Source organism: Piliocolobus tephrosceles, chromosome 5 (assembly GCF_002776525.5).
Source record: "Piliocolobus tephrosceles isolate RC106 chromosome 5, ASM277652v3, whole genome shotgun sequence".
NCBI lineage: Eukaryota > Metazoa > Chordata > Mammalia > Primates > Cercopithecidae > Piliocolobus > Piliocolobus tephrosceles.
In genome coordinates this window covers 139485223-139497980 of record NC_045438.1, presented here as the reverse complement: position 1 = coordinate 139497980, position 12758 = coordinate 139485223, and the positions used below count along the sequence as shown (strand labels likewise).

Sequence of the window (12758 nt, the reverse complement as noted above, 5' to 3'; positions counted from 1 at the left end):
AAGTAAATTGGGTCCAAAAATCCAATGAAATTTACACAAACTCAAAAAGGAAGTTGTAGAGTTAAAATCCGAATTCTCTAGTCTAATCTCTCCACTATTCCCCACAAAGCAAATGCAAGCTTTTTATTGTGATACATGAGAAACACATTTTAGAGCTAGTTGTTTTCAGGAATTGTTAGAATATTCATGGGAAGAGATATAATGTAGAAGCACCGGGAAAATGGCTGTAAAACACATCACACAAATGAGAAGAAAAGAAGAAATAAAAGGTGGAAAAGAAAGGAAGGGAAGGAAAAAAGCAAGAAAGGAAGGAAGGCTAAAGGAAAGCACAGGGAGGGAGAGCGAGAAACAGAAATGATGTGACTCATAGAGATTTAAAACATGTGGGGAAATATTGCCTTACATGGGCTCAAAAGAAGTCTGGAAAGAGATTGGAGATGATAGACAGTTCTGAGGCCAAGTGAAATACAGTAATGCAGATGGAGAATATTACATCTCTTCCTTTATAGACTGCTAAAATTATACAAGATGACCTTTAAAGTTTCTTTGTAAAAAAAGTTGAGCACTGTGTACTCCGTTTCATTTTTTATGTGAAGTCTCTGTGAAACAATCTTTGCAGTGCTCCTTTCACGTCATTATTCCTCAGTGTATAGATGAGGGGATTGAGGGTCGGGGTCACAACTGTATAGAAGAGGGAGATGAGCTTCCCATGAGCATGGGCATAAGAACTGTTGGGCTGGATGTAGACAGCTGAGATGGTCCCATAGAAGAGGGACACTACTATCAAGTGGGATCCACATGTCCCTAGGGCTTTGCACCAGGCCTGGACTGACTTGATCCTTATGACCACCTTGGCAATATGTCCATAGGACAGCAATATTAGCATTAAGGGCAAGAGGAGTAAGACCAATGAGGCAACAAAGAGCTGAATCTCATTGTCATGGATGTCCACACATGCAAGCTTAATCATGGAGGGTACCTCACAGAAGAAATGATGGAGCAACTGTTGTCCACAGCGAGGCAGCCAGAGGGTGACAGTTCCCTGGATGAGAGTGTTTCCCACTCCACGCAGCCACGCAACCCCTGCCAGAGCCTGGCACAGCCGAGGGTTCATTACAGCTGTATAGTGGAGAGGTTTGCAAACTGCAGCATAGCGATCAAAAGCCATTACAGCCAGGAGGACGCGCTCAGTGGAGCCCAATGCCAGGGAGACGTAGAGCTGGATGACACAACCCAGGAATGTGATTGTTTTGGCAGGTCCTTTTAGGTTCCACAGCAGCTGAGGGACAATACTGGTGGTAAAACAGATGTCAACTAAGGAGAGGTGAGTAAGAAAAAAGTACATGGGTGTCTTGAGTTTAGGGTCTACAGAGCAGATCAGAGTAATTACTGTATTTCCCACAAGGGTAAGGAGATAGGATATCAAAACAGCCACAAAGAGTATCTTTTCCAGGTGGGGCTGATCAGAGGAGCCCACCAGGATGACGTTTCCCTTGACACTGCTGTTGGTCATGCCCATCACCCTGTTCAGAACAGGAGCAAGACATTACAAGAATTCAGGGAGGATAATGTGTTGGCCATTGGGCACAATATCAACCTTTAATAAACATTTAATCAAAACACTAACTCAGAGCTGTTACAGTGACTCATGGAATAAATTTTGGTATAGAAACTACAAAGGAAGACCTTAAAGAAAATACATAATACAGAGAGACACATGAAGCCTATTGTGGAAGCAGTGTTTTCCTGACAGGTAACTATTAGAAGCTGAGATAAAATGTATCACTGAAAAAATAGAGAAAGAAAGAAAATGTCAAAGGAATAAAGTACATTCAATCAATTTATAACTTAGGACAAATAGTTCAAATTCAGTGAAAAAACTCAGTAATGGTTAATATATGCAAGTAATTAATATAAATAGCATTTCCATTCTTCAACTGTAAATTTTGAGTTGGGTATTTTTTAAAGGTTTTTCTTTATATGAATGTTAGCTAGCTTCTGGAGATTATAGACATTATTTTTCCTATAAAATGGCAAACATTTGGCTATTGAGAGTAATGATATTAACATTTATAACTTAATGTTTGATTATATGGACACATACTTTCAATGACATATTTTCTTTAGGGATCAGTTGACTCATTTAGTCCACCAGCATATTGATGATGTAAGCTCATGCAGTTTATTCACAGCAACCCTCCTTCTCTTCTTTGGTGTGTGGTGTTAGGGAAGGCAGTCAGCTCCCGGTCTTGTGTGTTGAATGAAGAGGTGGTTGATTCTGAATGGAAAGAGTGGTGATCAGGATAAGGAGTCCTCTTTAGTAAGACAAAGAAGCTGCCTCCATGGGCATCAAACCAACATAGAATGTTTATCTTCTAGAAGACTAAAAGATCAAAAATTTTAATTGGCTTTTTAAAAGTCTAAACAGTTATAAATGCAGAAGTTTAAAATATATTCACTGATACAAAGTATATACCCAAAGTTCTTGACTTTACCTCATAGTTAGGACAAATAGGCACCTTCCACATGGCATCAGCAAAAATTACTCCAGCCTAAAATTCTTCCCCTATAATAATTGTATATCCTGAAATTGCATTAATATTTGTTCTGAAAATTAATCATGAAAGTAAAAGATATAAGATAATTTTCACTGATTTTTTAAATATTTATTTCACTTATGTAAAAATTGTACTTAAGCAGAACTCAATGGAAATGAAATGAAGTCACAGGAAAAGTCAGAGGAGGCATCTGGGTACCCCATAAGAGGATGAAGACACTGAGTGATCCCTCAAAATAGGGTGAGGAGAGCACAATAGTAAAAAGAGAACATGAAAGGACCCCCAAGGAACAAACCAGTTTATATATATGCGGTATGTGATATATTCAATATAACATACACTAAATATATATAGTTGTAATAAATTCATTCACAGTTATACACATATATACTCATAAAGACATACATACATGCATAAGTCTTCTGATCCTCTCATTTATGTTAATTCCCACCCATTTAGCTACACTAAATTGTACTCATTTTACTTCTATCAAAGGAATGAAATAAAGCCAGGCACATGTCACTCTTGTTCTAATCTCTTTAATGCAGCTTGCTCATTGCCGATTTACCCATCCCAATCGAAGGAGACTTTTCCTGTGTTTTTAACACACACACACACACACACACACAATACCTCTGAAGAAATGCGATGAGAGATCAATTCACAGTCATGAACCAGCTCCTTATTTGTAAGAATATGTTTGTTTCAGGCTTGTAGAAGAATTTTATTTTACCATGACGTGAAATTTAACATGTGCACTATATCACTTCCCCTCACCCAGATGAATGTCACTTTAAACCAGTTCGCCATTAAAAGTTAAGAATCATGGGCATGGTATAGAAATAAAATCAAAGCATAAAAAGAAGTAAATATGTTACAAGACAAAGTTTTCCACATTTTTTTTTTGCACTAGTAATCGTATTTTAATACAAAAAGGAAGTTTAAGCCACAGAGTTCAAACCATTATTACCTTCAAGTGACAAGTCAGTGCCTAAGGCTCATGTATTGGTTGTCGGGGCTGTTATTTGAGGTTCGAGATGGCTGAAGATCAGCAAATCAGGAGACACTGGCAAGGACACAGGACACTGAATCCAAAAAGGTCCCAGGGACACAGTTCTCCCAACATGGCAATTAATATCAGGCTCTGTAGTATCCAAAGATGAACTGTCCCAGGAGATTATGCTGAAAGAAACACTTTTGACTGTCTGATCTTTCAGTATTGTTTAAATCTGGGCAAAACTGCAAAGATATTTAACTTCTGCCCTCATAGCCTCCCAACATTTAATTTTCTCATTTCTGCTGTTAAGTTTCTATCAAAAATCTAGTATTTTATATATGCAAGTACATATAATTAATTTATCATATTGACTCATAACTTTCAATTCTCTTCTTAATAACTTTAAATTTTGGGGCACCTTGCCTTTACCTCACCTCTACTGAGACAAAAATGGCAGGTCTGGAGCCTTCCAACAGGGCCTTTTCCTTCATATCTAATAGGAACACTTGACTGTTGCTGGAGATAGATATATAAATGTTTTGAATGGTGCCCTTAAACACCTCTGGTCTTTCTCAACTTCAAATGGGCTCTCTTCTGCCCAGAGGTCATTCTGTGTGTATCTTGTTGTTTGTCTCTTGCATCACAATAGCAAATTTTCAACAAATTCTTAAATCCTCCAACCCAGTGTCCCACAGCTTGGACTTCCAAGACAAAACAGAGGGCCCGGGGGAGATTCCATTAACTTCCTGTCTGTCACCTATACATCTATACACATTCATATGCTTCCTTTATGATTTTTTTTCAGGTCTCAATAGAGGAAGTGAAACTCTATTTGTCTAAGGCAAATTCTATAAATATTTTAGGGTCCAAGAAAAATCTCATGCATATTCAATACGAGCAGGTGATATGAATGACTGAGTGGATCAGGTGTAAGAAAAACAATTGCAGAAATGCAATGATGAACGTCAACAAACATTTAGCTAAGGTCTATACGCAGTAATAAAAGAGTGGTGCACATTTTGCTGCACATGCCACATCTGAAGAAAAAACAACTGCTGAGCTCTAGATGATCAATTTTCTATGCATTGAGCCCCATGATTGCAAAGTATTCTGAATCTTCAATAGAATCTAGATTTTTTTGAAAGCTTTCATTTTAAAAAATAGTCTATATAAAATAGTTCATGAAGGTGCAACTTAATCAATTATTACAAAGTGAACACATCTTGATCAAGGAAAGAATGTAAGAAACATTCCAGAATGACTCTCAATTTCATTTCCATATACTACTTATACCTGCCCCTTGTAACCATTATTATGATTTTTTGAACTATATGTAAATAAAATCATACAGCGTTATTTCTTTTGTTTTTGTTAATATTTATTCAATGTTATCTTTGTGAGATTCATTTATGTGGTTGCATGTACCAATACAGCACTGTATTTTTACTGCATTGTATTTCATTGTATAAATATGCCACAACTTTTTAATCCTTTGTAGTACTGATAGGCTAGACATTTGGGTGTTTATGGTTTTTGTCTTTTGTGAATATTGCTGCTGCAATCATTTTAGTACGTGTATTTGGTAAGAAATGTAAGCATTTTGTCAGGGACTATACTGTGGAGAAATTGCTTAGGTTTGAGGTATGCATATATTCGGCTTTGGTAGATACCACTAATTCTGGAAGTTGGTTGCACAAACTTAAACTCCACAGTATGGTGAGAATTACAGTTGTGCCAAATCTATGCTAACAGTGTTTTCTGCTCTTTTAATTTTAGCCATTCTGGTAGTATGTCATGAATATATCATTATGATTTTAATTTGTACTCACCTACTAACTAATGAAGTTGACCAGTTTTTCTTATATTTATAGTCATTGAGACATCTTATGTGTAATATCCATTCAAGTCCTCAGCTTTTTCCAAATTCATTTGTAGGAAATCTTTGTATATACCAGAGGTTAACAAAATAAAAGGCAAGGTTCAAATACTATTTTAGTCAAGTATAACTTTGGCAACAAAACAACATCTTAAAATTGCATAATAGTCACGTGAATTAACATAGATTTGAAAATATTACAAATTAATTCAATTATTTAAATTATTCTACACACTGCTGAAAGTAAATTTATTCCAGAAAAAAATTATTCGGGCTCTGTTTTGGTTCCATATGAAATTTAAAATAGATTTTCCTAGTTCTGCAAAGAATGTCATTGGTATTTTGATAGGAATAGCATACTATTCCTATCAAATACCTATCCTATCAAATGGTAGTATGGCCATTTTAATAATATTGATTCTTCCTATCCACAAGCATGGGATGTTATTCCATTTGTTTGTGTCTTCTCTGATTTTTTTAAGCAGTGTTTTGTAATTCTCATTGTAGAGATCTTTCACCTACCTGTTTAGCTGTATCCCTAAGTATTCTATCCTTTTTGTGGCAATTGTAATTCCCAAATTAGAAAGGGATTGCTGTTCTAATTTGGCTCTTGGCTTGGCTGTTGCTGTATAGTAATGCTAGTGATTTTTGTATATGGATTTGTATTCTGAAATGTTGCTGAAGTTGTTCATCAACTGAAGGAGCTTTTAGGCTGAGGCAGTGGGTTTTCTAGATTTAGTATCATGTGGTCTGCAAACAGAGATAGCTTGACTTTCTTCCTATTTACATGCCATTTTTTTTCTTTCACTTGCCTGATTATTCTGGATAGGAGCAATTCCTTTATATATATATTTTAAGTTCTGAGATACATGTGTAGACGTGGAAGTTTGTTACGTAGGTACACACGTGCCATGGTGATTGATGCACCCGTCAACCCATCATCTACATTAGGTATTTCTCCTAATGCTATCCCTCCCCTGGCTCCCCACCCCCTAAAAGACCCCAGTGTGTGATGTTCCCCTCCCTGTGTCCATATGTTCTCATTTTTCAACTCCCAGTTATGAGTGAGGACATGCAGTGTTTGGTTTTCTGTTCCTGTGTTAGTTTGCTGAAAATGATGATTTCCAGCTTCATCCATGTCCCTGCAAAGGACATGAACTCATCCTTTATTATGGCTACATAGTATTCCATGGGGTATATGTGCCACATTTTCTTTATCCAGTCTATCATTGATGGGCATTTGGGTTGGTTTCAAGTCTTTGCTATTGTAAATAGTGCTGCAATAAACATACATGTGCTTGTGTCTTTATAGCAGAATGATTTATAATCCTTTGGGTATATACCCAGTAATGGGAATGCTGGGTCAAATGGTATTGCTGGTTCTAGATCCTTGAGGAATTGCCACACTGTCTTCTACAATGGTCGAACTAATTTTCACCCCCAAAACAGTGTAAAAGTGTTCCTGTTTCTCCATATCCTCTCCAGTATCTGTAGTTTCCTAACTGTTTAGTGATTGCCATTCTAACTGGCATGAGATGATATCTCATTGTGGTTTTGATTTGCATTTCCCTAATGACCAGTGATGACGAGCTTTTTTGCATGTTTGTTGGTCACATATATGTCTTCTTTGGAGAAGTGTTGATTCATATGCTTCACCCACTTTTTGATGAGTTTTTGTTGTTGTTGTTGTAAATTTGTTTAAGTTCCTTGTAGATTCTAGACGTTGGCCCTTTGTCAGATGGATAGATTGCAAAAATTTTCTCCCATTCTGTAGGTTACCTTTTCACTCTGTTGATAGTTTCTTTTGCTGTGCAGAAGCTCTTTACTTTGATTAGATCCCATTTGTCTATTTTGGCCTTTGTTGCCATTGCTGTTGGTGTTTTAGTTGTGAAGTCTTTGCCCATCCTGAATGGTATTGCCTAAGTTTTCCTCTAGGGTTTTTATGTTTTTAGGCCTTACATTTAAGCCTTTAATTTATCTTGAGTTAGTTTTTGTATAAGGTGTAAGGAAGGGGTCCAGTTTCAGTTTTTGCATATGGGCAGCCAGTTTTTTCAATACCATTTATTAAACAGGGGATTCTTTCCCCATTGCTTGTTTTTTGTCAGGTTTGTCAAAGATCAGATGGTAGTAGATGTGTGGCATTATTTTTGAGGCCTCTGTTTTGTTCCATTGGTCTATATATCTGTTTTGGTACCAGTACCATGCTGTTTTGGCTACTGTACCCTTGCAGTATAGTTTGAAGTCAGGTAGTGTGATGCCTCCAGCTTTGTTCTTTTTGCTTAGGATTGTCCTGGCTATAGAAGCTCTTTTTTCATTCCATATGAAATTTAAAGTAGGTTTTTCTAATTCTGTGAAGAAAGTCAATGGTAGCTTGATGGGGAGAGCATTGAATCTATAAATTACTTTGGGCAGTATGGCCCTTTTCACTATATTGATTCTTTCTATCCATAATCATGGAATGTTTTTCCATTTGTTTGTGTCCTCTGTTATTTCCTTGAGAAGTGGTTTGTAGTTGTGCTTGAAAAGAGGTCCTTCACATCCCTTGTAAGTCGTATTCCTAGGTATTTTATTCTCTTTGTAGCAATTGTGAATGGGAGTTCATTCATGATTTGGCTTTGTGTTTGTCTATTATTGGAGTATAGAAATGCCTGATTTTTGCATGTTGATTATGTATCCTGAGACCTTGCTGAAGTTGCTTATCAGCTTAAGGAGATTTTGGACTGAGGTGATGGGGTTTTCTAAATATACAATCACATACAATCATGTCATCTGCAAACAGATACAATTTGACTTCCTCTCTTCCTAATTGAATATGCTTTCTTTCTTTCTCTTGCCTGATTGCCCTGGCCAGAACTTCCAATACTATGTTGAATAGGAGTTGTGAGAGAGGGCATCCTTGTCTCGTGCCGGTTTTCAAAGGGAATGTTTCCAGCTTTTGCCCATTCAGTATGATATTAGCTGTGGGTTTGTCATAAATACCTCTTACTATTTTTAGATATGTTCCATCCATACCTAATTTATTGAGTGTTTTTAGAATCCAGAGAAGTTGAATTTTATTGAAAGCCTTTTTTGCAGCTATTGAATGCTGTGTTCTTCCCCTGTCCCTAGACAAAACCTTCCATGCCACTTTTCCAAGGCCAGTGCTCTGGCCAAGAGTGGTAGCTTTTACTTTTCTTTGCTTGCCTCTCCCAGTGTTGGACCTCTGTTTACAAGTGAGCTAGGGCAAGGGTGATAACAGTTCCAGTATTCTTGGCTTAACATGCTTGGCATAGGGTATCCACCTTATGTGTGGAGTGCAGGAAGGTAGACCCAATCTTTTATTTACATCTCTGGGAATGTAGCCTTGATAACTCAGAAGTGAAAGTCATAAGAAATGCTGCCATTCTGCCCCTCCCAGTGAGATACTATATTTCATGACTGGGAGCTGAGGGGGAAGGGATCCTTTTCTTCTTGGCCACACCTGTCCAGAGTGGAGCTTCCATCACACTGAACTGGGTAGGAAAGCAGGCTGTGGCTCAAGTGCCTTAGATTCTTGATCTTCTTACTGAGATTTCATAGATTATCTTGAATAAGTATTTTTTTTTTTTTTTTTTTGAGATGGAGTCTCGCTCTATCGCCCAGGCTGGAGTGCAGTGGCGCGATATCGGCTCACCACAAGCTCCAAGTCCTGGGTTCAAGCGATTCTCCTGCCTCAGCCTCCTGAGTAGCTGGGACCACAGGTGCACACCATCACGCCAGGCTAATTTTTGTATTTTTAGTAGAGACGGGGTTTCATCATGTTGGCCAGGCTGGTCTCTATCTCCTGACCTCAAGTGATCCGCTCGCCTCTGCCTCCCAAAGTGCTGGGATAACAGGCGTGAGCCACCGCGCCCGGCCATGAATAAGTATTACTTCATTTGTTGTTTTCTCTTAAGACAACTTTCAGAGACTTGGAATTAAAAAAATTCTATCAGTCATGGTTGTTTTACAGGGCAATGAGCCACACCACCATTATGGAAGTGCCATTATAATTTATGAACATTTCTTTAAAAATCACAACTGATTAAAAGTATTTATTAATCAGAATGTGAACATATTATTATTTTTCAGATATTATCAAAACAAAATTTGAGAAAAAGGATATATCATAAATTTTAATAGAAAATTCAGTGATGGATAAACCACGTGGTTCGATAGTACCCAAATGAAACCATTAATACACATAGTAGAAAAATATTCCTTTTCTTAATAAAAATAGCTTTTTGACTTTTTATTTCTCCCAAATTAAAAAAGTTTCTACGAAAATGGACAAATATCCTAAAAGACATTTTGGGAAAAAAAAGAAATAAACACATGAAAATAATTTCAATCCTATTCTAATTAGTAAGTTGAAATTGAAAAGTTGAGGCATCTTTTCTTCCTGAAATGGCTTATATTTAAGTGATTGTTAAGAATCAACAATGTTGCAAATGTTTAGAAAATCGTCAGTTTCATAATCTGTGTGGAGAAGTATAAATTCTTTTTGGAAGACTATTTGCTGTTGTCTTTCACAATAAAATGTACATAATAATATTTTGAACTATCAGTAATTTCACTTCTGGGAATTTATACTGCATGCATCCTAAAATATTTGCAAAACATTATTTTAATGTAAAAAGTTGGAAACAGCACACATGATCATCAAGAAGGAGCTAGTTAAATGAATATTATATACATTCAACATAATTGCACAAGTTTGTATATACTCATATAGAAACAGGGTCAAGATATATTGATAATTAAAAGTGGCAGAGCATTGAATATATTGCATTTCATTTGTATGATATAATGCAGCATAATTTGTCTTATAATGACATTATTGGTTTTTGCAGGGTGATGTGCCTCATTATAGAAGAGTTACGTATTTAATTTTCACTTTATACTATAATAGACATATTCTCTATATATGTAACAAAATTTGAATAGGTCTTATATATATATATATATGTGTGTGTGTGTTCCATCAATACCTAGTTTATTGAGAGTTTTTAGCATGAAGGGGTATTGAATTTTATCAAAGGCCTTTTCTGCATCTATTAAGACAATCATGTGGTTTTTGTCATTCGTTCTGTTTATGTAATGGATTACGTTTATTGATTTGCTTGTGTTGAACCAGGCTTGCATCCCAGGGATGAAGCTAACTTGATCGTGGTGGATAAGCTTTTTGATGTGCTGCTGGATTCGATTTGCCATGATATATTGGCCTGAAATTTTCTTTTTGTGTGTGTGTGTCTCTGCCAGGTTTTGGTGTCAGGATGATGCTGACCTCATAAAATGAGTTAGGGAAGAATCCCTCTTTTTCTATTATTTGAAATAGTTTCAGAAGGAATGGTATCAGTTCCATTTTGTACCTCTGGTGGAATTCGGCTGTGAATCCATCTGGTCCTGGGCTTTTTTGGTTGGTAGGCTATTAATTACTGCCTCAGTTTCAGAACTTGCTTTTGGTCTATTCAGTGATTTGACTTCTTCCTGGTTTATTCTTGGGAGGGTGTATGTGTCCAGGAATTTATCCATTTCTTCTTGATTTTCTAGTTTATTTGCATAGACGTGCTTATAATATTCTCTGATGGTAGTTTGTATTTCTGTGGAATCAGTGGTGATATAACTCTTATTATTTTTTATTGTGTCTATTTGATTCTTTTCTCTTTTCTTCTTTATTAGTCGGGGTAGCAGTCTATCTATTTTGTTAATCTTTTCTAAAATCCAGCTCCTGGATTCATTGATTTTTGAAAGGTTTTTCATGTCTCTATCTCCTTCAGTTCTGCTCTGATCTTAGTTATTTTTTGTCTTCTGCCAGCTTTTGAATTTGTTTGCTCTGCTTCTCTAGTTCTTGTCATTGTGATGTTAGGCTGTCGATTTTAGATCTTTCCCACTTTCTCCTGTGGGTATTTAGTGCTATAAATTTTTCTCTAAACACTGCTTTAGCTGTGTCTCAGACATTCTGGTATGTTGTGTCTTTGTTCTCATTGGTTTTAGATAAATTACTTATTTCCACCTTAATTTCATTTTTTACCCAGTAGTCATTCAGGAGCAGGTTGTTCAGTTTCTATGTCGTCATGCAGTTTTGAGTGAGTTTGATTGCACTGTGGTCTGAGAGACAGTTTGTAATGATTTCTGTTCTTTTGCATTTGCTGAGGATTGTTTTACTTCTAATTATGTGGTCAGTTTTAGAATAACTGCAATGTGGTGCTGAGAAGAATGTGTGTTTTGTTTATTTGGGGTGGAGAATTCTGTAGATGTGTATTAGGTTCACTTGGCCCAGAGCTGAGTTCAAGTCTTGAATATCCTTGTTAATTTTCTGTCTTGTTGATCTGTCTAATATTGACAGTGAGGTGTTAAAGTCTCCCAGTATTATTGTGTGGGAGTCTAAGTAACTTTGTAGGTCCTTAAGAACTTGCTTTATAAATCTGTGTGTTCCTGTATTGGGTGCATATATATTTAGGATAGTTAGCTCTTCTTGTTGCATTGATCCCTTTACCATTGTGTAATTGGTTTAAAATCTGTTTTATCAGAGACTAGGCTTGTAACCCCTGTTTTTTTTATTTTTTATTTTGGTAAATATTCCTCCTTCCCTTTATTTTAAGCCTATGTGTGTCTTTGCACATGAGATGCATCTCCTGAATATAAGTCAATGGTTCTTGACTCTTTATCCAATTTTCCAAAAATGACCTAAAGTTTTGTAATAAACTTAATTGGCAAATATACTTATGATTTCAGCACAGAACAGCAATTGATGCTCATATTAGCAATCTACAAAATGAATGAGAGGAGAAATGTAATCAAAAGAATAAAAAAATACCCGTGGTAAATATTTGATAGAGGTAAACTTAGAAACAGTGTGGTATGTATAGTGTTTAGAAATACTGACTTTATGATTCATTAATGCTATAAAATGTAGCCCAATGTACTTGCAACTAGACATAGTTTAAAAATACTTTGGCTAGTTTTTTTTCTGTTGCATTTATTTTATAGGAACAGAGAACATTTATCTTGTAATAACTTTAGCTATTGATCATCAATGAATGTGAAATTTTCAGTGTTTTTATGGTTGAGTAAAATATCTGTATTTCCCATTCTTCTCTTTAAAAATTAATAAGGAGAATGAAAACCACAATAATCTAAGATACACTTGAAAATTTGACCACTAAATAATGGCGTCTGAAGGTAGGGCTAGGGTCAAAAAGAGGGGCTTAAGACAGATCATAGGGTAGGTTCATCACTACTGAACTGAAGAAGCCCGCTTTCCCTAAGCAAATCTCAAGGCCTGGAATATAAAACCAACTGTCCCTTGTTACAACAAGAACAAAAA

At 36.2% G+C, this 12758-nt stretch overlaps 1 protein-coding gene across 1 annotated transcript; it reads right to left on the bottom strand.

Moving 5' to 3' along the window:
• Positions 1-586: 586 nt before the first annotated feature.
• LOC111525962 (olfactory receptor 2G3-like) lies at positions 587-1519 on the bottom strand. Its single transcript, XM_023191642.2, has one exon. It carries the CDS (start codon positions 1517-1519, stop codon positions 587-589), a length of 933 nt encoding a protein of 310 aa, XP_023047410.2.
• Between the last annotated feature and the right edge of the window lie 11239 nt (positions 1520-12758).

Coding starts and splice junctions, on each gene's coding strand:
- LOC111525962 (XM_023191642.2), bottom strand. CDS start 1,519: ATGGGCATGACCAACAGCAGTGTCAAGGGAAACGTCATCCTGGTGGGC.